The sequence below is a fragment of the Mya arenaria genome, chromosome 4, assembly GCF_026914265.1.
Source record: "Mya arenaria isolate MELC-2E11 chromosome 4, ASM2691426v1".
Taxonomy (NCBI): domain Eukaryota; kingdom Metazoa; phylum Mollusca; class Bivalvia; order Myida; family Myidae; genus Mya; species Mya arenaria.
In genome coordinates this window covers 67,390,575-67,415,200 of record NC_069125.1, presented here as the reverse complement: position 1 = coordinate 67,415,200, position 24,626 = coordinate 67,390,575, and the positions used below count along the sequence as shown (strand labels likewise).

Here is a 24,626-nt window from a genome sequence, read left to right as displayed (position 1 = left end):
ATAGGAACGCGGAATGCCTACAGAGGAGGGATGATGAATTCATTTAAAAAATATACGCTTGTAATATAGCCCTTCAAAAGGACTCATACGACGCAGTCAAGGTCACATTCTTATAAATGCCTGTCATTGCGTTATAATTTTTCAATTAATACAAGGTTGTTTCAGCTTACCAACGTAATAAAGATATAGTAACGTTATCAAACGCCTTAACCCAGGTGATATAGCTGCTTGTAAAAGTTGATTGTTTTACTTCTAATCCAGGACTCTATATCAGACCGTCAAGTTTACGATAAATGACAATTGTGCTTCGCTTATTACGGAAGCCATTTGGATTTCATCAACAATTTTACTATTTTATCTAACCATTGAGAAAGTCTCTCATGAGAACAGAACAATACAATTTATACATGGTTGGAGCAAGATTAAGACCCTATATTCTGAGTGTGCATTTTTCAGCCATACATGGCTTAGGAATTTTTGTTCAGAACACAATTGCCTGAATCAAACGGAGTTTTAGCCCTGTTTGGTAGTAGTACTTTTAAGATATGTTAGAAATTATATCACTAATAAGAACAAACGAATGCCCTAATTCCATGATAGGCTCGACTAAAACTATTTGAGGCAGCTTCCAGGCCTAGAAAAAACCCCTTTGGAAACAGGATCTACAGTAACTTAGGGATAAAGTGCTGTGCTAAGGAATATGCGGTATGCTCTTGTCGGAATGGCAAAAATATGTAAACGTCGGCTGGGAATGGACTGTATTTGTACAAGAAATGCGTTTGATAAACTGCTAAAAACGACTAGTGTAACGTTGCGTATCGAACGCGCAATTTGCGTACGAATTGAAGAAAGTGTCGACAACTATTCCAAAGGAGATTGGTCGGGGGGAGGAGGGGATTACAAATTAGGTCCACGAAATGCAAGGAAGACCCGATGAATCGTAAAACAGCAGAGGTTTAACAGTTTCCTGATGAAAAAACAGTTTCGAAAAGTGGAAAGAGAGACTTTCACAACTTGTACAACTGCAAGAAAGACACCGACTGTGTCCACTGGCGTGAAACAGGGTTAATTTGTTCGCCAACATTGTTCGCCGTGGTTCGCAAACGGCCTTGTACGTTGAGTGATGACTTGGCCTTGGAACTACATAGTGCTGATGCACAAAACTCTCTATGTTATATGTTCTTACGGACGATAAAGCGCTCGTGAGGACACGTCTAGAAAATGCAAACTAGCCTGGACACGGTGCATAGCTTGGTTGATGTAAGCGCTGTAGGTTTGAACAGTCAAAGTGCTGCATTTTGCGTCAAGAGCAGGAACACAAAATATAATTGTTCGTTGTTTGAGAATTATTGAATTAGACGAAAATTATTTTCCTTGTTCGGTCATATCCGATAGGTGGCGAATAAGTTTGGCCGAGGATTTCCGTGCTTTGGAGAGTTGAGATGGTCATTCAGCCTTGGGACAGCCGTCTAGCAGTACTTATTTTATTTGTTGCTAATATCTATCACGGTGGAAACTTTATCGTCTGGCTGATATGATCCAGGAAGACTTGCACTGGAGGGACTAATTCAAAATAGTTTACGTAGAATTTTGTGTGAGTTTGCGAGGACAAAAAGTCGCAATTAATTCTCTGAAAGTCGACGTTCGCGGACAGTCACTCGCTGTAGAGAAGTTAAAAAAGTTGAAAAACCACCTAAAGACATTGCCTGGAAATTAGTGTAAACCTGCTTCAGTTTTAAATTTAATTCTCGAGTTGGGAGGACAGTGTGAGCAGTATTTTTGGTGGGCTATAGAAAATTGGTGAAAATTGATTACGCAAAGGGAATGCTGGCTGGCATTGCGATACTCCACGTAAGAATCAAACACCATACGTATTGCTGATACTTCCGAATAGATGGCTGGGAGACTGTTGCGCACAATATCAGTCAGGCCCATTGGCGAGTGACTCTGACGCGAGTCGCCCATTTCTCAAGGAGGACTCGCGAGCAGTGCGGAACGTAAGCATCAAAGAAACCCCAAAAGCGAAGGCTAAATTCCCAAGACTTTAGCTTTGGGGTACCGGAGACAGCATGGCTCTGGCGCGCGGATTTTCGGTACTTTCCTCTAAGTTCGCAAGGCATGCAATCGGGGGCGGACTTCCTGTTCGTGGCTACAGGGGTTTCCTGCAACACAGAGGGCAGCTTGACCCTGATTCGGGATTTTTGCGGCGAGTAAACACCATTGCGGCGCACGTGCCCGTATACAAGGTTTGGGGGAGCTCGCAGAGGGACAGCAACAGACAGAGCAGCCCGGCAAAAAATGAACTTGTCAGTCAAAATGCTAGGGTGGACGTTAACAGATGAGGTATTTTTGAGATAACCTGTCTTTTTAATTTGATACTGATAGGTTAAAACAAGTTTCTATTTTATGAACATGGTTTAAAGAGAAATTTCGTAAAAGATTAGTTAAAAATCACATGATTTTTGGACTAAAATTGGAGCAGGTGAGTTCAGTTTAGAAACAATTAAAGATGGTTATAAAGTCCATTTATCCTTGCCTGAGAAAAGCTTGTTACATTACATAATCAATCGGCATTGAAAGATACCGAATTTGTACAACTGCTATTTGTGATCTTTAGAGGGGTTGGTAGAAAGAGTGACTAATTCACGGTAGTGAAACCACCCTATCAGTATCTGTGCAAAATAGTGGCACAAAAACGCCTAATTTGATTTGGAGGAATGTAAACATATACATGTATGGGAAACAGTCCGCTCAGGTTTCATGAAAGATCTAGAGAACTTGCTCAATATGTATCTTGGAAAGATAGCTATAATGATCAATTTTGATATTCACTAGTTATCATATTTGTAGTTGGTATAATCATACTCCAGTTTTAGTGGTTTTCTTTTCAAGAATCAGAGGAAGTGCTGGCTGATTATATTGTTTAGGTCACTTCCCTCTCGGTTTCAGGGGTAGCCCCTTATTTGTACACAAAATTCACTTCGTCCCCCTTACATTAGAAAAATGGCAATGGGCGATGGTAAGGAAAAGTGATCATGTGTTCTGATGTTGGCTTGGCACATGATGTACATACAGAGGCACATAAAGTTGTTCACATGACATCAGCGTGATTTTACTGATTCTGGTTTAATCCATAAAGCGGGTAAATCATTGTGGGAGCTCTGTACAGTGCTAGAGTGGTTGGGGCTGTTTAGATAGCAAAAAGTATGTTATATACATTCCTGAATCGAAGATTAGAGAAAAGCCTTTCTACCGTAATTATTTTTGAAGGTGACTCAGTTGGGTACTTGTTGCGTACATTAATCCATTTTATTGGTCAAATCTAATCAATGGGATAGTGAGTGGTCCACGTTGCTCAAAATAATGACTCGTTATTTTTGAGTATGGATGTTTTAAAGGCTCTCACATGGAACTCTGCTATGATTAGAGTCCAGAGGAGGGTAGGCACCAGTTGTTGTTTTGGGGAAATATCATTACATTCATTAATATATGGCATGATTTCCTCATCCGCTGCATGTACCAAGATTGTGTAATAGTGATGCTCTGGTGGTCGGGTATGCGGGTCTAAGGTGAACCTGTTTACGGGGTATCTCATAGGTATGTGTCGCCTGATGAGGCTCCCGGATCCACGTGAGAGGAGTTGTGTGCTGTGTTTAGAGTCATGCGCTCTATTGTACATATATTGATAATAACACGAGTAAAAATGGTTTACAGATAACCAGGCCCGTTGTAGTATAGTAAGCAACGGGTCAATGAATAAAAGGATTTACAGGATTTCTCTAACGGATTTTCATGTTGCTTCCACTTATTGTATACACTTCGAGACAGAAGTGGATTCCACGCTGGAGACAATTGTCGCGCGCGATTATTTGTTCAAAGGTAGTCGATGTTTGACGATTGGTCCATAGGTGACAATATCTCAGAAGTGTGTATGCATTCACTTTGGGGTCATGTAGAGCAGACTACTTTGGGTCTGAACAAATGCAAATTACCAAGTGTTTTTATTCCCGATTTTGGTGTTATAAACACTTCATTTACGATTGGATTGGTCAAAGGACATGGGTTTGTTTGTACACCATTATGTTAGTAGCTAGGGTGCCGAGAAAAAATGGTAGCATGTAGCAAGGTTTGTACTAGTTGCTCCCGAGGTGGAAATGCTGCTTAGTTAGTGGCCATTATTGTATAATGAGAATGTTCAGACAAGACCGTATGTTCGTGAAGTTATATATTTGCCCACCAATAGGAGTCCTACACGCGCCTATGTCAAAATGACGTTGGTATGGTTTTGGAAACGAAGACTTTAGTTTAATATGTTAGCTATGTACAGTTAGTTGTACAAACATTTAAAGTCATCACTGAAGTTTAACATGTAAGGCTATGTGGGCGTGACTACTGTGTAGTTTGCCATCACTGGCTAAATTGGGCTGTGCATGAGTAATCGTGCATAATAGTTCGTGCTTACTCACATTCTGCAATTTACAGTAAAGCTGTGTGGGCGGACTACTGTGGCGTTTGCCTTAACGGCCGTATCGGCTAGTTGGTTGCTGTGGGCATGAGTATTTCGTGCATAGGATGCTTTGGAATAGCATAAATTATTGTACATTCTTTTAAATGCACTTTGTACGCAATTTGAATAATGCATATCAACCTATGATTTAGATTGTTAAAACTGTGCCTGCTTTGTGACTTGAATGATACATAAATAATTTGCTTTTACATGTGTTTTTTTCGTAGTCTATGGCGAAGAATATAGGAGCGCCGAGTGCGCTTGGGGACAAGGTCTCCAATGCTGACGATACCGGAAGAGTCGCGAGCCAAAAGTAATATGATTTCTATAAACGAGGATTCCGACGTATGGGCGGCATGGCTTTAGAGTAATGGACTAACCCGTAGGGATATCTTGCAACTTGCTAAGGCGTTTCATAAGCTATATATCTACCGTCTCATTCAAACTGGACAAACTCGCCTACTGTGAGGTGATATGCTCTTTACAAGTGTTAATGGTTCAATGACATTTATTCGTTTTAGTACGATATTGTTGCAGTTAATAGCTAACGTTGTTAGAAGCTGCTAAGCGTAAATTATCTAAAGCGTTAAATAGAAAGAACAATGACAAGTGAACTTTTATCCAAGATGTTTACAAATCTTTGTGCAACCCAGAGAAGGTGTGTTAAGCAACAAAGAACTATATGTGCTGTTTGTTGTGGCATTTTCGGGCTTTAATGAGAGTGTTTCTGATTGTAGATTTTACGCAGAAGTGACTGTTGATAAATCCGTCTATATGAGTGTTTCATAGAAAATAGTAAAAATGAACAAATATCGAGATGGTGCTGGATGATTTGATTTCAAGAAAGGGACATTGTTTGTGCCAAGTGTGTTTTGAATTAGAAGGTTATCTTATGTTGGGCTAGTATAATCCATTCTGACATTTATATATTTTCGTCATTTGACGGCTACAAAACATTGGCCTTATAATTACGTGAAGATGGTAAACATTTAGGCATATTGCCAATTTGAGAAAATGTTCATAGAAGCATTTCAACCACTATTACTAACATTAGTAAATAGTGTTCTCGGTATCATTTGAGATCAGGTGGGGTATGCTGTGTAACATGGGGTAATCCTGATAGAATGTTTTAAAACGGCTGTTCGTGTGGTCGAGTGAGAATGCAAGAGGATGGTTATGTTAAAATTCTGTAGATGAAAGGCTAAAAGTATCAAAATCATTGGGTTTGTAATTTGTGAATATCAGCGTTAACAGGCCAGTTCTTCTATATTCAGGACGGTCGGTTTGAGTCTCAACGGCTTATAACAATATGTGTTTGTATGTTGATGTTCCATACGAATGAGTTGTAAGGGAAATATAATTTTCGTTTTTTGAATTATTGAATTAGACGAAAATTAATTTCCTTGTAGGTCATCCGATTAGGTGGCGAATAGTTTTGCCCGAGGATTTGCTGCTTTGGAGTTGCAGTGGTCATTTCAGCCTTGGGGACCTTGGCCGTCGAGTCAGTAACTTGTTTTTAAAGTCTTGTTAGTAGATAGTATTAAGCTTAAATCTACTAGATCCTTTTTGACATGTTTACTGATAAAATCCAATATGATTTCTCTTCTATATGACAATATTAAGTTCATAGATGACTGTATGGTATTACACATGCATTGTTACTATCATATTATGCATACGGTTTCAAACGTTAATTTTGTATATACAATAAGAGCGGTCGGTTGGGAGTCCACACGGCTTATAACCAATATGTTGTTTTGTATGTTGATGTCCATCGGAATGAGTTGTAAGAGTAGCGATTTCGTTTTCCAAAATTGGTGACAATAATCTGAAACTGTCGATCGATACAAGTATCTAGGGTCTATTTCACGAGAAATGTAAATTTTCTAATAATTGTGAAGCTGTTAGGTAAATCCGTAGGTCGTGCGCCTAGGTGGCATTATCACAAGTACAAAATGTACATTACGTTGAAAGACATTGGTTTAAAACATATTAAAAGCTTAATAACTCTTGGCGTCATTTTTATCATGGAGTTATTTTTCGTCGATGATGGGCTAGCAGACAAAACCATCCTTCGAAAACGTGCAGCAAATTTCCTTGGTGTTCCCGCTTCACGACGCCGATAGCTCGCCAACAAACGTGTTTGCTCCCAAGTTTAGGTACTCGGCGCTGGCAGCCTGTGTTTAGATTCTGAAAAGGCTTGTGCTAATGAATGACACGCGACTTAACAAAAAGTTTTAACGTAATTATAACAATCATGATGTCATAGGAATAATTGGACAAACGAAAAGGAAATATTCTATGAAGTGGGACTTTTAAATATCACACTAAACCGACGTGAATTACCTCAGGCAATGACTGGAATACATTTCCTTATTATGCGGATTATGGAAGAGAGAAATCGTCCCAAACTTCGAACAATATAGACAACACTTTCATTTAGATTAGAGGATTACATAAGTTCCTGAAAAAGCCGTAGAAGAAAAAACGTAAAAGTCTAAACTATGATCAGTTTGTAAACTGGAATTTTGACATTGAGAGTGGGGAATGGAAAGTTTTATTGGGGGAACACTGGGGAAAATCTTAGAATAGCGGATTTATGCCAGTCTAAAAAATCATATTGAGGACGTGGAAACACCTTCTTTCTGAATGTAATCCGGTACAGTGATCTGTCGTTTGTTACACCTGAACAGAATAGTTTTAACGTACACTTAGCGACATGGATATAAATTGCCATCAATTCATGCCTCATACCCTAGAAAACACTGTCTAAATATAATGTCAATGACTACTAAAAAGAGCGAACTATTTTGTATACTTAATGTGAATTTGATCACCTTTCTACCCGCTCCTGGAACTTACATTGTAGGGATAATATCATTTTGTTAGATAATAGCAGACTTAATGTTATAAAACCTATGTTAACTTAAGTACACTTTTGATATGGTGACTATAGACCAATGGGTTGGCGGGTGCAAATGTGTATACAATGCTATTACTACGTCTGTTTGAATTGCAACATGTCACAATACTTTACTTACTTTACTTACTTACGTTTATGCCACATCTCAACTGGTTAACTCGTATTTTATATTTACAAAGTTACATTTTCCGTGATCAAACATTCTAAAAGCATCATACTCTAATACATCCATCATTTTTATAACAATTCATAGATTCTATGCATATGTTTACTATCAAACACCATTTTTTTCAATAGTGTTTCCAATGAATATCGAGTTCATTTTCGACAATTCAGCTTACTCCCACTTTATACCAATATCTACGGTTTACTCTCGTTACTTCTCTTGGTCAAAATCAGTTTAGTTTATACCTAAGTATAAAGACTTCATGTCGTTCACTAGAATTTCTATCCAGAGGTTTCAAGCATATTTTTCATATACACATATATCGCTTTCATTACAGATATCACTCATTCACGGTTTGTCCCACTTTTCCTTTCTTATTTATTGATATCTCTCGAGACACTGTTTTCCTGTACGGCACTAAAAAAACAATTTACCCCTTTATTCTTTGAGCACCAAAGATGTGTATGATTGATCAATATTTTTTGTGTTTGAAGGCTTTTGTGTAATGAGTTTTCACAGTTTTCAAAAAGCATCTTACAACATCACCAAAATAAATGGATTTGGAAGTACTATTTCCCCGAAAAAATCATTATCTGCATTTGCTGATGAAATTGTGCACTTGACTCCCTAATAGGTTTTTATCAAAATTATATTAAACAAGTACAAAAATGAGTGATCAAAAACCTATAAATCCTGTCATTCTACTCTTGAGCTATAAACACTTACTTTATGTCATCTGAGTTTTTGATATTGTCGAATAAAAATATTTATATTCGCTTTAAATACGGTTTCACGTGGAACTTTCCGCGATTTTTACAATATTGTCGGTGACCTTGGCAACCTAGCGGCGAGAATTCGACTCCTTAATTGGTTTCTATTTCAAGATTTGAGCTTTGTCTTGATAAGCACAAATATTTTTAAACAAATTTAACACCTGTGCGATTATCAGTAATTTTCTACCGACTCCCCCATTTGAAAAAATAAAATGATGTTTGTAAATCGATCATTTTTCAGCACCTATATGGACAATTGGAAACATTTGTTAGTCCTTTTCCACATTTTTGAAAACAAACAGCGGACTTGTGCCAAAGCGGTCTAGCGGCATGGAGTTGTTGCACATTCGGAAACTCCTCGGCCCTTTTTTTCAAAAACACACCTCGGATGTATTTTGGACGGTTTACATTCTCAACAAAGTGTACGTTTAGTCCGCTTGCAAATAGAATTCGCGTAGTAATTTTATTTAGCAAGTTCAAACTTGTGACTTACTCTAGAATTCTTAATTATGTTTTGCAAGAATTCATCAATGCAATCAATTCCTAACAACTTAGATCAATAAATACAACTCTGAAACATACATTTATATTAATGATATAATTCAAATTTTACGAACTATATTCAACTGATGTAACCTGCTACACCGAGGTTTTTGCGATAAATGCCCGAGGAGTCCGAATGGGAGTTGGCAGTCTGGTTTTAGCGCATTTACTGCTTTTACTCATTTTTACATTGGATTGAGGCACGGTATCCACAGGTCTATGTTTGGACATAGACTTAAATGGTTGTGTTCATGATGTTCAAGGACCTTGAAACTTTAATGCTCACTTACATCTGTTTAAAAATAGGGGCATGGATGGGTAGAGAGCTTGGACCCGTGCCACATATCTCAATTACCCGCGGGCACCCTTACCACTTCGGAAGAAAAAAGGTGGACTCTGTTTTGAGCTTAGTAACAAAAGTGTGGATAGATCTTTATAGATTTAAAGTCACATGGAGCAGAAACACTTTATGCATTCCCAAGAAACCAGGCAATAGGGCTGTATCTAAACACAAAATTCACACCAAACATTGACGGTGAAAGTAGAATATGTTGAGGAAATAATCCGCACCGTGTGGTTTAAGATATATATATTAACACTTATTCATCCACGAATCTTTCATGTCGAAAAGGTTGACTCCATGATTAAACACAGATATTAACAGGAATGCCTGGTGTGGTAGGGAAGCGGAAATAGTGCAGGGTGAGATTGAGTTTCATGACCCCAGTTATAATAGTCCGCGACCCGTTTCAGCTCGGGAACCAGCCTTACTGTCCGGCACAGAGGCCGAGTGTATCGTCCAGTAAATGAAGGCGTGGGTTACATTTACACATGCTACCTTTACAGCATATCGTAGATTACAAAACCAAAACCGCGTGCCATTTTGGTAGTTTTCAGTCCCCTTTTCCAAAATTCGTTCTCGTTGTTTCAAATGTGATATTTTCAATGAATGTTTTTCTATTGTCTCTGGAATTATGCTTTAAGCATGTTCATAGTGATAATCGATTGGACATAAATATTACTAATTAATATGCATTTTTCTGTTTGGCATTTGAAAATGCGAAATAATACGTCCATTTATGTGGGAAATAACTACGAACTGCAAAAGGCCGATCAGATTTTTGGCTTCACATGTATTAAAAGAGTGGCCATATTGAACCGAAGTCAAATATCTGGACGGTACATAGTTCTGGCTGCTCGGAAATAAAAAAAATGTCGGTGCAGTTTTAGAGCCCAGGACCACGGTTGTTAACAATAATACAGCATGGTTTGAAACGTTTTGTTTTAAAAAAAGGTGTTGAAATTAAATATTAGAACCTCGTACTAGAGGATGTGTCTGTTTTGCGTTATCATCACAATCCATGTGTGTAGGTAATTGATTTGGGCCATATAAGAGTTGATGGTTATACAGTGATTATGGCAAACATTATCTTTCTTGATGCAACGTATGATTTTGTAACAAAAACGATACAAAAAGATGTGGCGCTTTTTAGCATGAACAATAACAATGCCCTAGGACAAGACTTCAGACTAACTTGACCAGTATCCGATTCTCTTCTCCATCTAGTTGTTCAGTTCTTCTCATAGATACTTCATAACAAATTTTCTTATTTTCGTGCTTATGTCTAGTCAGTAGGAAACCCATGTAATCCGCTCAAATTCTTCTAAGCGCCCACAATATACTGTCTGGTTCATCATATGTCTTTTAATCTGATTCTGGAAAAGCATGTCTACTGGAAGAATACAGTTTCACATGGAGCATGACACTTTCACACGCTTGAGGTTGTTGTGTATGAATAATTGGTCTAAACATCCCTCAGTTAGCTGCGATATAAGCGTGTTTCTCAGGACAACCTCTGTCAACTTATTCTTTTAAACCGTCTTGTGCATAATACTCAGTGAAACATCATCCATTCAAACTTGCTATATATTGTCAGTTTTTTTTGTTGGACCTTTTCTTCGATCTTTTTCTCTCTTTATTTCACTCTCGGTACCTGTTCCATGTAAAATCATCAAAACCACATGTTTCAACATTTATTGCAGAAATCATTGTATGCACAAGGATCAGTTCTTGCTGTTTCTATATCTCCTGATTTTCTCACTTGGCATGGAGCTGCAAAACCATGCGCTGCTCGTGCATGGCTTATACCATTGTTGTCTTCATCCTTTGTTATACAGTAACACTCGTTTGGGCATGTAGTTTGTCTTGATCTGTGTAGTATCCTTAACTCTCACTGTTCTCTGTAGGTCTTGTTTCCACTTGGAGCCTGAGGCTGACAACATGGCATTTATAAGTATCAGACTTACAGCAATTGTTGATTGCATCTTTTTGTTTGTATGTCACACTCATAGAGTTGTGTATCATTATCTGTTGTTTATCTGTAGAATCATTAGATTTGATTGTTTCTTTTTCTACTGGTTTCTCCTTTGTCAGGTTTGTGCTGATAATTGCCATGATCAGTTCATGGCTTACACATCATAATCTGCATTCATTTTTTTAGTTTATGTATGTATTTTTCTGTTCATTTGTAGGGTCATTACTCTAAACTGTTTCTGTATCTCCTGGTTTGGCTGCAACTACGTAGGTGTGCTGATGACTTGCCATGATAAGTGTTCCTTGGACTGACATAATTTGTGACTGTCATTAGCTTTGATTCCACATTAATTTTGATAGTGCACAGTTTCTCTTGTTGTACATTGTAGAATATAAGCTCTAGCTGGTTCTGTTATATCTTCAATATATAACTGCCATTTTATACTTTGTTAAACATCTTAAGTTCAATAGCCTCTCCACTATCGTGTACTTTTAGATACATTATATCTTATATTCTTTATATAAGGTTGTAATGTCTATAATTACATATTGCATTTGTCTTCCTGTTGTTATTGTTAAAATGATCATATCGGTAAAAAGCTATACATAGCTTATGATCAAGAGTTGTTATTAAATCGACCAATAACACATATTGACGTGACTTGACTTGATAATTTGCCATGATCAGATTTCCATGGTTACACAATTGTTTCTGCATCCTTTTGTTCCTCATACATTTATTTGTAGCATACCAGTTCTATTATTCCTTGTAGGATCACTAGCTCTAAGTGTTTCTGAATCTCCTGGTTTCTCATTTGCCAGTGTACTGAAACTGTCATGCTGTACACATTGCTGTCGCATCCTTTTGTTTTACAGAACATTCGTTTCGTGCTTTCCAGTTTTTCTTTCACAATTATCGGAACATCATGTTCTAATTCTTCTAGATTCGCCTTTGCAACTGTTTATGATAATCTCTCTTGGGTTTTCTCCATATGTGATGATAACATAGCAGACAGAAAAATTGATTTCGTATTTTTCAGTTTACACACACAAAACAATGTTATAAGTCAAATAGATGAACCGTGACCATTGATAAATTGAATATTCTTGCATAGATACGTGGCGTCGGTGAAAAAATGCATGAAAGCCTAAAAAAGAATGATTAAAACATTAGAACATTTGATATAAAAATAAAATAATAATTGTAAGCTATATTCCTAGGATGTATTATGTAGAATCTACGTGATTGATGTGTTATAAATATATCATTACAAACAATACCATATACAATGAACGAAGTACCTTAACTTTATGTGCGCTACATTCTTAATATAATTAGTGCAATCTATATTTGGAATATTTACGTAGTTAAATAGGTTGACTAAATTAAAAGTTACAAAAACCTATTAAATCTTGCTTTTGAAGAGTCATGGATCCTACTTTTCCAAGGTTTCTGAAGTAAAAATACCTCTGCACGTTGTCTAAAGAGCTATAATAAGGGGATATCATTGAACCCTGGTTTAGCCAAACATGATAATCCTAAATCTTAAGAATATTCCTTAACTCATGTCCAATTTGTAGTTAGTGAACGTGTTTCTATATCTTGCAATGTTATTTTGTAAACCGTGTTAAGACATTGTGTGCTTGCGCTTTATTACTTTCAACCAAAACCTTACTTCAATTCATAATGTCTGGATTTAATTCTTCAGCGTTTCGACCACAATCCGGAAAAAAAATATCATTATACAAACCGTAATTGTAAGTGTCATTTTTAATTAATATAAGATATCAACAATGAAATGCTAAATGTCGCAATTGAAGACATATAGACAACCACTGTTATCAAGTGACATGTTGGCCATGTTTAAAATTCAAATGCTTTAGACATACAAAACTGTGGTTCAGAATAAATAAAATAAAATAAAGTTATTACTTTTTGAAAGCTTACTTGCTTATTACTTCATTTCTATTACAAGTTTCATTTTCGAAACTTCATTAATTGACTATTGACCATGTAATGTGAACTAAATTACTTTCTTACATTTACAATATTACTTTTCAAACACCTACTATGCATTTGCTGTACCTTGCTTTTCTATAACTTTCCGCAACAATCTAGAATGACACCATGGCGTTAGGACCACAGTTTATTTTTACTATATGGTTTCATATAGACACTAACTGGCTTTTGACTTTATACAACACCCCAATTGAAAACAAAGGACAGGATCTCTAGAACTTCAAGACACAAAAGTATAATCACAATAAAAACCATGTTGACCGTTGACCCGACTGTCAAAATTAAGTTCAAATACTAACTCCTTCCCCGGGAGTCAATCGGCTACAAACAATAATTTTCAGATTCCACAAGCTATGACTTTTCCAATATTTACTTGAAACATTATCATTTCTGCCAATAGAGTGTCCAAATTCAGTCAAGTTCTCTGCAAAAGAACATTTTTTTGCTTCTTTTCATTCAATTTTAATAAATATTGTACTTAAACACAAGCACTCTTTTTTTTTCTGTATTCACAAATCCGGATCTTGGTCAACGTGGGGCGATACTGTGGTCTTGAGCCAATCCATGCCAGTAAATACCTTGGGAGGTTTTGAACCTCATGATATACAATGTTATACAACCCCGATATTATACTCATTTGTGTAATTGTTATAGTCAAACAATGCATCTCATGATAGGACCGTTTTGATGGAACATAATGGTAGTTTTGCTAAAATAAAAAATGCCAACAAATGCATCCCAAATGACAGTTTCTGGCATTTGAATATGGACTCTGATTTTAACAAATTTATTTTGTATACTCTTAAACTATGTTTTGGTATTGTGATATCACATAATAATTGGACATTTAGTTACCGCCAGTAATGATGTTTGTAAAACTGTACCTGGTTCTGACAGCGAATTCATTATTTTTAGTTGCTTTTCTTAGTGCCAAAATTTTATCGGCAGTGGCAGATTCATTTTGGAGTGTCGTATAGCTTCAGTATAGGTAGAATTGTAGGTTATCTTAGTTATACTGGACTTTTGCACCGAGAATTTTACAATTGGTGTGATACGCAATTGAATCTCTGATCAATATCTTCAAAATAAACAAGCTATAGTGGTGAAATTAGAGACATTATGCAAAGCCTTTTATGGTGTATTTAAGGGACAACCTCAACATTTTGACCATTTTGTAGATACCAAGTTTTGGCTTTGAACCCACGATATTCATTAACCATATTTTCAAACCCATTTAACCCATTTTAAGTTTATATGTATTAATAAAATACTGTTAAACACCTTAACTAATACGCCACGATATATACATATTGAATCTTCTAGCTTGATACCTTGTTTTACATATACATATGTTATATAAATAGTCGGTTCAAAAACTCGCATGAACTTATGTTGATATTGTTTTGTTCTTGCCGACTTAAAATAACAACTTATGCGATCTTATCTTATCTTATCTTAGCTAACCTGAATGCGTTATTTCTCCTTTTATGTCCTTCTAGTGTATTATTTATGAAAAACAATATCAAACTCATACCGATTTCAGATATCACGCTAGGTTCCGTACAGAACAACTAATTCCTTTATGGTAGGTATTAAATACATTTGCGTAATTGAACGTTTTCAGTAAACATTGACTTCAATTAAAGGCCAACACATAGCTAAAATGCCAATCCGAGCCTACAAAAATGAGCAGTTTTTTTAACATATTTAGATATTATAACGAGATAGAGCAAAAACTTGGGAAATACAAGGCGAAATTAATACCTATGATCATGATTGCATAACGGAAAAGTCGACATCTGTTCAAGGTTATTTTACTATCTCTTCACTACCTGCCACGAACACCAGTGACATATTTACAACGGCGAATAGGTTAGCATTTACATGAAGAATCAAGTTTAATTATACTAAGACCATTCTTGTTTAATTGTACATATCAACACACCGAAAACTTCTTCGACTGTTTGTTCAAAGCTTTTTATTGCAGCGCTTGTGATCTTCGGCATTGCTGATATATGCCTTTATCAATGTTGTTTCTATGAAGGTTGAATCTGGAAAATGCAAAAGTATAATGAGATATTAAGGACGTGAAAAATAAGTGAAAACAAAAGTTTATAAAACCACAGATGAAGGATACAAAAACTAAAAACCAATGGAAAAAAGATAAGTATGGATCAGGTCCCGGTGCCAATGGGTTCGAAAGTTTTGATATCAGGATACCTGCAATGATGACTCAGACTACAATTAAGAGAAGAAGACACTCACTGGCAATATAGGGATAACATGTTCATATATGTGATTCTGATTGGTTAATACGCGAACGTTAGCTGACAGAAAGTCCTCAGACATGCAAAGACTGGGTAATCCAGGCAATCTACCAACGGCCAGCATTATCATCAGATATCCGGGATGAACTTTAAGTACGTTGATTGAGAACGGTTTGTATGGGAGTATTTGGAACACTGTCCTAGCGAAATTCTCGAAGAAATCATTCTTGTGATGACGGAACTGTAGATAGGAGCCACAGTAATTGGAGGCAAAACTCCACGTGAGAAAGCATGAATAAGGCGATTTTAAACTTCGGACGTAGAAATACTGTGTTTGATGATGGCCAGGCCAAGCAGGATTGAGCGGGGCGCCAGGTATTTTCATAGTGCTTGATAGTCACATCGAGTCAAACATCGGCGGTTGGAGCCAATTCTCCATAGACTTGTCCAAGAACCAAACGCCTTGCTTACACGTATCATAGTTGAGCGATAATAGAGAATACGTTTGAATACATCATTGGCGATGCAAATACACTTTCTATGCTTTGAACAATAACCATCAATGAGCAGTGGCCACGTTTTTCGACGAGTTTATATTAAAAACGGAACGAAGTATGGGACCATTCTTCTGTATGGTACCGGGTCATGATGATGGCAATGCGTAAGAATTCTTTCTTCTCAGCTAGGAGGCTTTCGGCCAGGAATGGAAGTATGGTGTTCAGTGAAATATCGAAATGTCAGTCAAACTGGTTAGTGTGGGGTCGTGTCGAATGATTCCCTTGTTCAAAGATTGCAACATTTGTACAGGATGGACTCCCTGGCAGGGATAGAAATAGAAAGTTCTTACTATGCTACAAAAACAAATATAGTTTGACCGATTATGGATGATGGGTGACAAAGAAAAATCATGCTGACCATAACTATATTGAGACCAGCTGTAGACTTTGGAAATGTAAGTGAAAGGAACAGGATCACGAGAACAGAACAATTCCATAACTATGGATTATTTATAACGAAATTAAAGAAAATATCTCGTGCAGTTTTATTTTCCTGGAAATCCTCAGCGTTTATGGACCTTATTTTTAAAAACCTCGCGCGGAAATTATTGCTTGGCGCAGTGTTTCAGGTTCCTGACATCAAACCTTAATTCTGTATACAAGCAATACTTTGGATAACCTATTTCGTTATGCAGAAGATGGTCGGTACTAAAAAACGAAATATCTTGGCTCAAGTCAGATCCATCTGGATTGTTGGTAGTATATATAGGACCCCGGTGTTACGTGTGAAATATTCCGAGTATCAGTGGAATTTGCTACCGTGGGAGCTATTCAGATTTGAGGACTGGAGATGTCTTGCTATGATGGAGAGAGCATGTGACTTTGGAAAATTTGTGGATGCCCACTAGACTTCAAACAAGTTATGGGAATGGCCTAGTTTTTCTCTACTCATAAGTGAAGGCCTTGACGTCCTGTTTTAAACGTTTTTAAAGATAACTACCATACACAACGACTGAATAATTCTGGATATTTGCCTTTAAAATGAATCATTTTACTAAATACAAATAATTGTATTCCAGTTATTGGATTTATATATTTTGTTGTCATGTTGACGCTTCTGTTTCTCGTTGCGGTTTTGATCAACTTTAGTATAGACGTTAATGATTGAGTGTAACGCGTGAGACGGAAACGCTATGAATGCTAATCGTAGGTGTATTATGAATTCATCTTAAAATTATAAGTAAAATAAATGTATTCAAAAAGCTCGGTTTATATCTATGGGTTAGCGAGAAGTTTGATAATTGCTTACATCAAGAGTATGGTGTTTGCTTGTGTCACTTCACTGCTTGCGCAGTGCATATGCTACGAAAATGAGGTCATAGTAAATTGCTAACGAATATCACCAACATGCAGTATTATTGATACATCTTTTGAACGATTGAATGTCATGGGTATACAGTTAGAGAAGCGGGAATTACTTGTTAACTTTCTAATCATATCTATCAATAACTTATGTGGATGGTCCGTTTGGAATATATCATCTTTTCTCAAATAATAGTGTTGGCATAATAAATATGTCCTACCTTTTTAACCGGATGTATTTGAGGTCCTGTCGTCTCCGTCAAAGAAACCCTGGTCATTGTTTACTCAAAATATTTAATTTCATTCATGAACTGGTAGAGCTGCGATATGGAGTTATGCTAAGGTTTAGAAACACACTTAAATTTTGCCTTGTGCACTTTTTCAAAATATATAAGGTAAATTCACGATTTTATGTGAATATTGACAGGTTAAGGCGATATAATTACATGCATGCATTCTTGTTTCATCGAACCTGTAGAAAAGAAGAGAGTGAACATACCCTCTTATGCTGGGTATAATACTGATTTCTAGTTTAGTTTCTCCCTACGAAAATAAACTTAGTTGAAACGTAGCAACTGTGTTTTCGGTTTAAAAATGACATATATCCCGGTGTACGAGGACATCACCATGCACCGAAAATGGTAAAGAATAAGGAAGTAGATGAGAGTATGCAGCATGTTAAGCGTTTTGAGATCTCAAACGATTCAGCTCCAAAAGCTACAATATGGACAGGTAGCAAGTTCTGTTTGATCTCGGTCATTGTTAATTCAAAAAAATAAGGCATGTACAAATGAGAATAGGCCCTCCGAATTGGTGAAATTTTGACCTGTAAGCGTTTGGTTTAACATGGGACGTTTTTAAATCGTGACAAATGCGACACGGAAACATGTTGGCTGACACCTGCAGTCTGTTTCTTGTATAGTTAAAGCACTAAAAGTTTAGATCATCCTGATATTTCTTTTCGGTCTGAACTCATATGATATTTAAATAGTACAACGATTACCATCTAAAAAATCCTTGTAAGTCAGAGTCAAAGTTGATATATGGCGCAACACCAAACGGTTAATAACGTTTACGGAATCCTGTTAGCGTTCATCGGATCATTCACCTCGTTCTTTTTAATGCACCAGTAAAAAAACGGTTAATTTGTATGTTACATTTTGCACCTTTTTTCTTTCAAATTTTGTAGTACATGGTACTGACTAGGGCAAAGCTGTGTGGATTTCATTTGAATTTCAAAAAAAAGATGAGAGATTTGACTTTCACTTCGATTGATATTTTTTTTAAAGACTGCCTACGAAAAACGCGATATTTGTGGTTGTATCGGCGCATCTTCTTTCATAGGACCATCTAGAAGATTTTACCTTATATAGGAATTATAAAATTGAAAAAAAGATGCGACATATGACATTCGACACTTGAGACCAAAGGTTTTTCAAGTTGTAAGTTTCAGACAAATTATTTGCGCTTTTTGGTGAACAAAACAATTGATACAATCAAGGCATTGCCGCAGGGGGCTGTCATCACTTTCAGCGTTTTGGATTTTATTAATGTCATCAAAAATGTACTTAAATGAGATTGCTACATCTTTAAACCTCCGTTAAAAAGAGCTTCAAACGCGATGTGAATAGGAGTTGCTTTTTAAAACAAAAAAATCGCTTGTGGGAGGGAAAATATCTCCCCGCAATACCATTTCGACAGACCTAATGCACAGCTGGCCCCCAAGTGTTGGTGTATATTTGACAATTGTCAGGATAATTTCATTTCCTTTAGATTCCTTAAGAGTTTGTTAATCATTTTACTCAGTCAAGACCTCTTTACATTCAGGTCACACAAATTATCTAATGCTTGATTTTGGTTGTTTTGTTATAATTTGCGTAAATGTGCTTGTCAGTTTTTGTTAGAAAAATATACAAGCGTAACAACACTACATACATTATTCTGCATTTTTTATTCTTAAGACCTGCAATACGTTTGATTTTATTTACTCGGGTCACCGACTTATCTAGATGCTAAATGAAACATTATACATATATGTTTCTAAAATAATGACATTATCGATTAATCCAGTAATAAGTCTGGCTGTTTAATCACATTTTGAAAGCCTATATCTCATGATTATATTTAACTAGTTATTTACGTCTCTCATATGTACATCAAGCATACAGTTCATATCACTATTATTACATATCCGCGAGTACATTAGGCCATCTCAGATTAGAGTTATATTTAGACTTAATACAATATTTACAAACTGAAGTGTTTTAATGTTCACAAAGGTAACATTGAAAACTAAAAGTTTTATACAAGTTTAAACAGTTGAAACATAGCATAACACTACTAGTCCGACTACTTAAGATGATTGTTTAATGCTAGGTGAATTGTTTTTATATTTTCGATTACTTCAAACCAGTACTTAAAATGTTAGGCATACATTATTCACAGTATTTATATTTCTGGATATTTAAAAGTTAAAAATAAAAAAAAACACATTACTCAATCTACAGACAAATTAAATTTTATGATACAAATCTTAAATGTTTCCACGTGACAAGTTTTAAACCATAACAATATACTGATAAACAGGCACTCATCTAAACACGTCACGCCTGGCAGCATTTAACAGTGTGTCTTAATAGTATACTGTTGTTTACAGGATAGTGAGGTCTACATTATCCCACATTGGGAAGCTTTAACACAGAATACCTCTTACAAACAAATGCCACTGGTATCTTCAGCCCATTCACCAGCACAGAAGAGTTTGGTTGTGTATTTTCCTGTCCTTCCCCAAAAAGCATAGCTCGTCTTCGATGGGCTTCAATACATGCAAAGATGTTTTACAGTTTCCAAAAAAGCATCTCACTACAATCACAAGAAATAAATATTTGGATACTATTTGCCCGAAAATGACATAATTGCTGCATTGGTTTGAACGGAAACTGGCACAACCAGATTTCCTTGCATAGGTATTATCAAATTATATTAGCATTTAGAATGAGTGATCAGGATTATCTATAAACTCAGTTACTGGTATTTAGGCTATAAAACACTTTATTTTATGTCAACTGATAGTTTGATATTAATATGTGCTGTAATACCTTGGGCATCCTGGCGGACATGAATCGCGCCTAATGGCCTTAAATTGGTTTCCATGTCAAGCCTTTTTTACCGTTTTCCTGGATAACACAAATATAACAAATATTAAATCCTGGTATCGATTTCAGCATTTTTCTAAACCGACTTTCCCATTTAGAAAAATATCGTTTTTTTAAATGACATTTTCACGCACCTAAAAATGACATGGGTATCCTATTTTGTTTTCTTTCAAGCAGTTTTTGAAACAAAAGAAGCGAACTAGCTGTCAATCGATTTACGGCATGGAGTTGGCAGCCTGTTTAGTGCCCTAAAACTATTGTTAAATTTCAAGTCAGCTTTTTTTCGGCAATTCATACTTCCGTATTAAAAACGATGTAACACTGTTATTTTCAATATTACATACTGATTGGAGCAGTGGTATTACGAGGTGCAAACGCGTCATGTTTGGACATTATAAGCATCAAAATGTTTCCGCCATACGACTTTCAATATTGTGTTCATGGAATGTTCCAAGGACCTGGAACTGCTACTTCAGTGCTCTTCACGTCTGTTTAAAAATAGTCATGGATGGTTAGAAAGGCTTGGACCCCGTGAACCATATCTTCATAACCCGGGTAGTCTTCTATTTGTAAGATTTTTTATCGTTTGTCATTTGAAAAAAGAAAGGTGGAATCGTTCTTATGTCGAGCTCAATAACAAAAGTGCGGATATTTATAGCATTTAAAGCACATGGAGCAGAAACAATTCATATATCAATATATCAAGAAATCTTCCGGTACCCGACTGTTCAATACTCACATAAATTTCCTAGGATGTTTGGACAAGCGAAAACACGAGGAGGGTGAGCTTGAGTTTTCATGCCGCGTATAGTCCGCGACCATTGTTTTAAACAAGCATGGGAAGGCAGCCTTACTGTCCGCGGCACAGAGCCCGAAGTGTGCGCCCAGTGGGATGTAGGCTTCGTTCAGATAAACAGTACCTTTAAGTATATTTATGTCACGATATTTACCCTGACTATAATTATATAAATACCGTTATTTCTCTTGTTTAAATTTACTGTGTATTATTAACGAAAAAAGATATCAACTTTCATCCGGGGAATTCAAATTTCACCTTTTGCTGAAAACTTAGGAAGTAGCGCCGTTAAACTGTCATGTCATTATTGACATTAAAGAAAGACGCATCTGTTTCCGGGGGTTTATTTTACTATCTCTTACTTAATACGGCACGAACACAATGCATATACACGCGATAATCGGTTAACATTTACATGAACAATCAGTTTAATATACTAAATTTCTTAATTTAATATGTACATATATCAACACACCGAAAACTTCTTCGACGTTTTTCAAAGCATTTGTAACTTGCAGCGCTTATGATTATGGATTGCTAATATAAGCCTTTACATGTTGTTTTGATAAAGTTGTAATTCCAGAGATGCAAAACACTATTGGGAGCAATTAAGGAAAGTGAAATAAATGACACTTAAAGTTAAAACCACACAGATGGAGGATATTAACTAAAACCACATGGGGGAAAAAGATCATGAGAATCATCGCGATGCCCCCTAGACATACAGTGTTAGAAAATAAACGACCAGCTTATTGGTATAGAGCTTTAAAGAAGTATCTCATGACATGTGTGAATAAAAAGGCTAGAGTCATGATTTGTGTGTTCCTTTGATATTTGTCCAAAAACGGGCTAACGTCTGGAAAGTAACGATCTTAAGCCTCACACTCTTTAATGAAACGCTGCCAAGAACGTAGAAAAGGGCTAGAATCATGAAATGTGCGCAAAACGAGACTTGATTATATGTAAGAACTCAGTAAGAACCAGTCGACTTTACAGCCGTTGTATTGGCACGGACACTATGATAACGCCTTTATAATGGTGATATAATAACAGTGAACCAGAAAAATATACAATCATCATTAAACTCTAACATATATATTTATATGTTTTGAAATTATAAATTGATATTGTAAACGTACTTGAGGCGGAATATTTCCAGGCGGTGCGGGCCTTTGTTTCCATGGCCCTTGATTTTGGTGGCCGCCAGAAAACGCGCTTTGTCCACTCCACAGCACGCGAGCGCAAGGTCGCCCAATGTACTGATAGTGGAATTTGTTTATGTACTTTAATAAATGTTATTGAACGATACACCTATATAACAAGGCAATATACTTTTTGAATCATCAATTTAATTAATTATGCAAATACATAATTATCATTATTGCATTTTTAAGAATAAGTTGTAAAAGGCAATCGTTTTATTTTTGAATGTTTTCATGGCGTAAAATCAGATAAAACAACACCTGTAATTGAAAAAGTGGAGAAGAAGTTTTTACATCCTATATAGATATGCATGTATTTTGGAATTGCATGCAATATCTAACGCAACGCTTACTTCATGACGTCGCTTGATGACATGTTGGAGGTGGCGTCATTTGAGAGAATTTCCAGGTTGCTATAAACTTCCTCAATGTACATGTACGTATCATTGTCGTCTGTAAGGCTGGATACCACCTCACCGCCCTAAAGAGACAGCCATTAACTCGACATCAAACACAATATCGGTCTTGGTACAATACAGGTTAAATTGTTATAAATAGCTGTATTGAAGATGTTTATACCATATACTCTAGTATAGGACATTTGGTATCTTAAATCGTGCAATGGATGGCCCGTTGAAACATTCTTCAGCTATAGGTTATTTGTTTATTTGGAAGAATTTATGGATATAAAACCATCAAGCATAGGTGAGTTCGGCGAAAGTTTTTATTGTCATTTCAACATGTTATGTTTTTGACATATTGTTTTCTTCTTTGTTTGTTAATCTAAACTGTTAAATAAGCTGACATAAGTTGTCATTTTAAGAAGTTTTGAATAAAGTTTCGCCATCCCATTGCTCCAAAGAGCTAGTCCTTCATGCATGTCAGTCATGGTGGCATTAAACAGTGCCGTCAAGAAAAGATGTTGAACATTGAACCGTTTAAAGCTGCACTATGACAAAGTGTCCGTTTTGGCAACGTATATGGAAGCCGGTGATAATAGAAAACTGGCTAAAGATTAGATCGCAGTTCTTCATATTTATGGTCGAAAATTGACGTTTTGTGGCTAATAGCATTACTAACGCTTTTAAAAAGTTTTTGGCCGTTTTAGGAACAATTGAGTTCTGTTCTATTGTAAGCTATCTTATATGACTAAAATGACTAAATGGAAGTCATTGATTCCAAAATCAGCCAATTCTAAGAAAAAAATATTCATGCAAATTAGTAAAAATCAGTTTCACAAAAAAAAGACCTTGGCATTGTAAAATATTGCGTGGTCTACGTAAGCAAAATCACGCATACTTCATTCAGCTATACTATATAAAAATTAGGGTAACATCACAACATAAAGAAAAACTCAACTGTGAACGGCCAATTTACTGACGTTTCAGCCATTAACAACGGCACGTAAAACGTCGATAAATATAGAATTCAAAAGTCGAAAAAACCAAGAAATATCGTTGGTTTGACATATAGAAAATGACACCCGTCAATTCAACAGCAGTGTTTCAATAATTTCATATCAGAAAACGTGACACCCTCTGATTATCACACTACTCACGACTGCAGCCAGGTATGCCTGGTGATGGTAGGGCAGCGGAAACATGTGCAGGGTGAGCTTGAGTTTCATGCCACCATAATAGTCCGCGACCTGCTTCAGGTTCGGTAAGGCAGCCTTACTGTCAGGGCACAAAGGCCCGAAGTGTGCGTCTAGGTGGATGAAGGCATCGTTACTTCCGTTTCCATACACGAACCCAAGAGGCCGCGGTGGAATTATCATCTGACCAGAACAAAATCCGAGGAATACAACGAACAGAGCGATACGGAACATGTTGGCTGACTTGGCAGTCTTTCTTTTCATATGTTATATGCACTAAAAGTTAGATCATTATATTTCTTTTCGGTCTAAACTTTGAAATTTAAATGGAACATCATGAGTATTTAACTAGTACACCGATACATTCTAAAATCCGTGGTAGTCAAGTCCAAAGTTGATATATGCGCAACTCCAAGCGGTTACTTAATAATTACGGAATCCTATCAGGGTCAACGCGATCACAAACCTCAACTTAGATTTTTTTTCTTTGATAACAGAGTTTTAAAT

General features: G+C 36.4%; 1 protein-coding gene across 1 annotated transcript; it reads right to left on the bottom strand.

The window, feature by feature from the left end:
• Nucleotides 1-1,925: 1,925 nt before the first annotated feature.
• LOC128231020 (uncharacterized) lies at nucleotides 1,926-24,406 on the bottom strand. The gene is made up of 4 exons (XM_052943444.1): nucleotides 24,084-24,406; nucleotides 22,879-23,006; nucleotides 22,463-22,582; nucleotides 1,926-2,319 (listed from the first exon to the last, which is right to left on the bottom strand). The coding sequence occupies exons 1-4, from the start codon at nucleotides 24,381-24,383 to the stop codon at nucleotides 1,926-1,928; spliced, it is 942 nt and encodes a 313-aa protein (XP_052799404.1). The 5' UTR covers nucleotides 24,384-24,406.
• Between the last annotated feature and the right edge of the window lie 220 nt (nucleotides 24,407-24,626).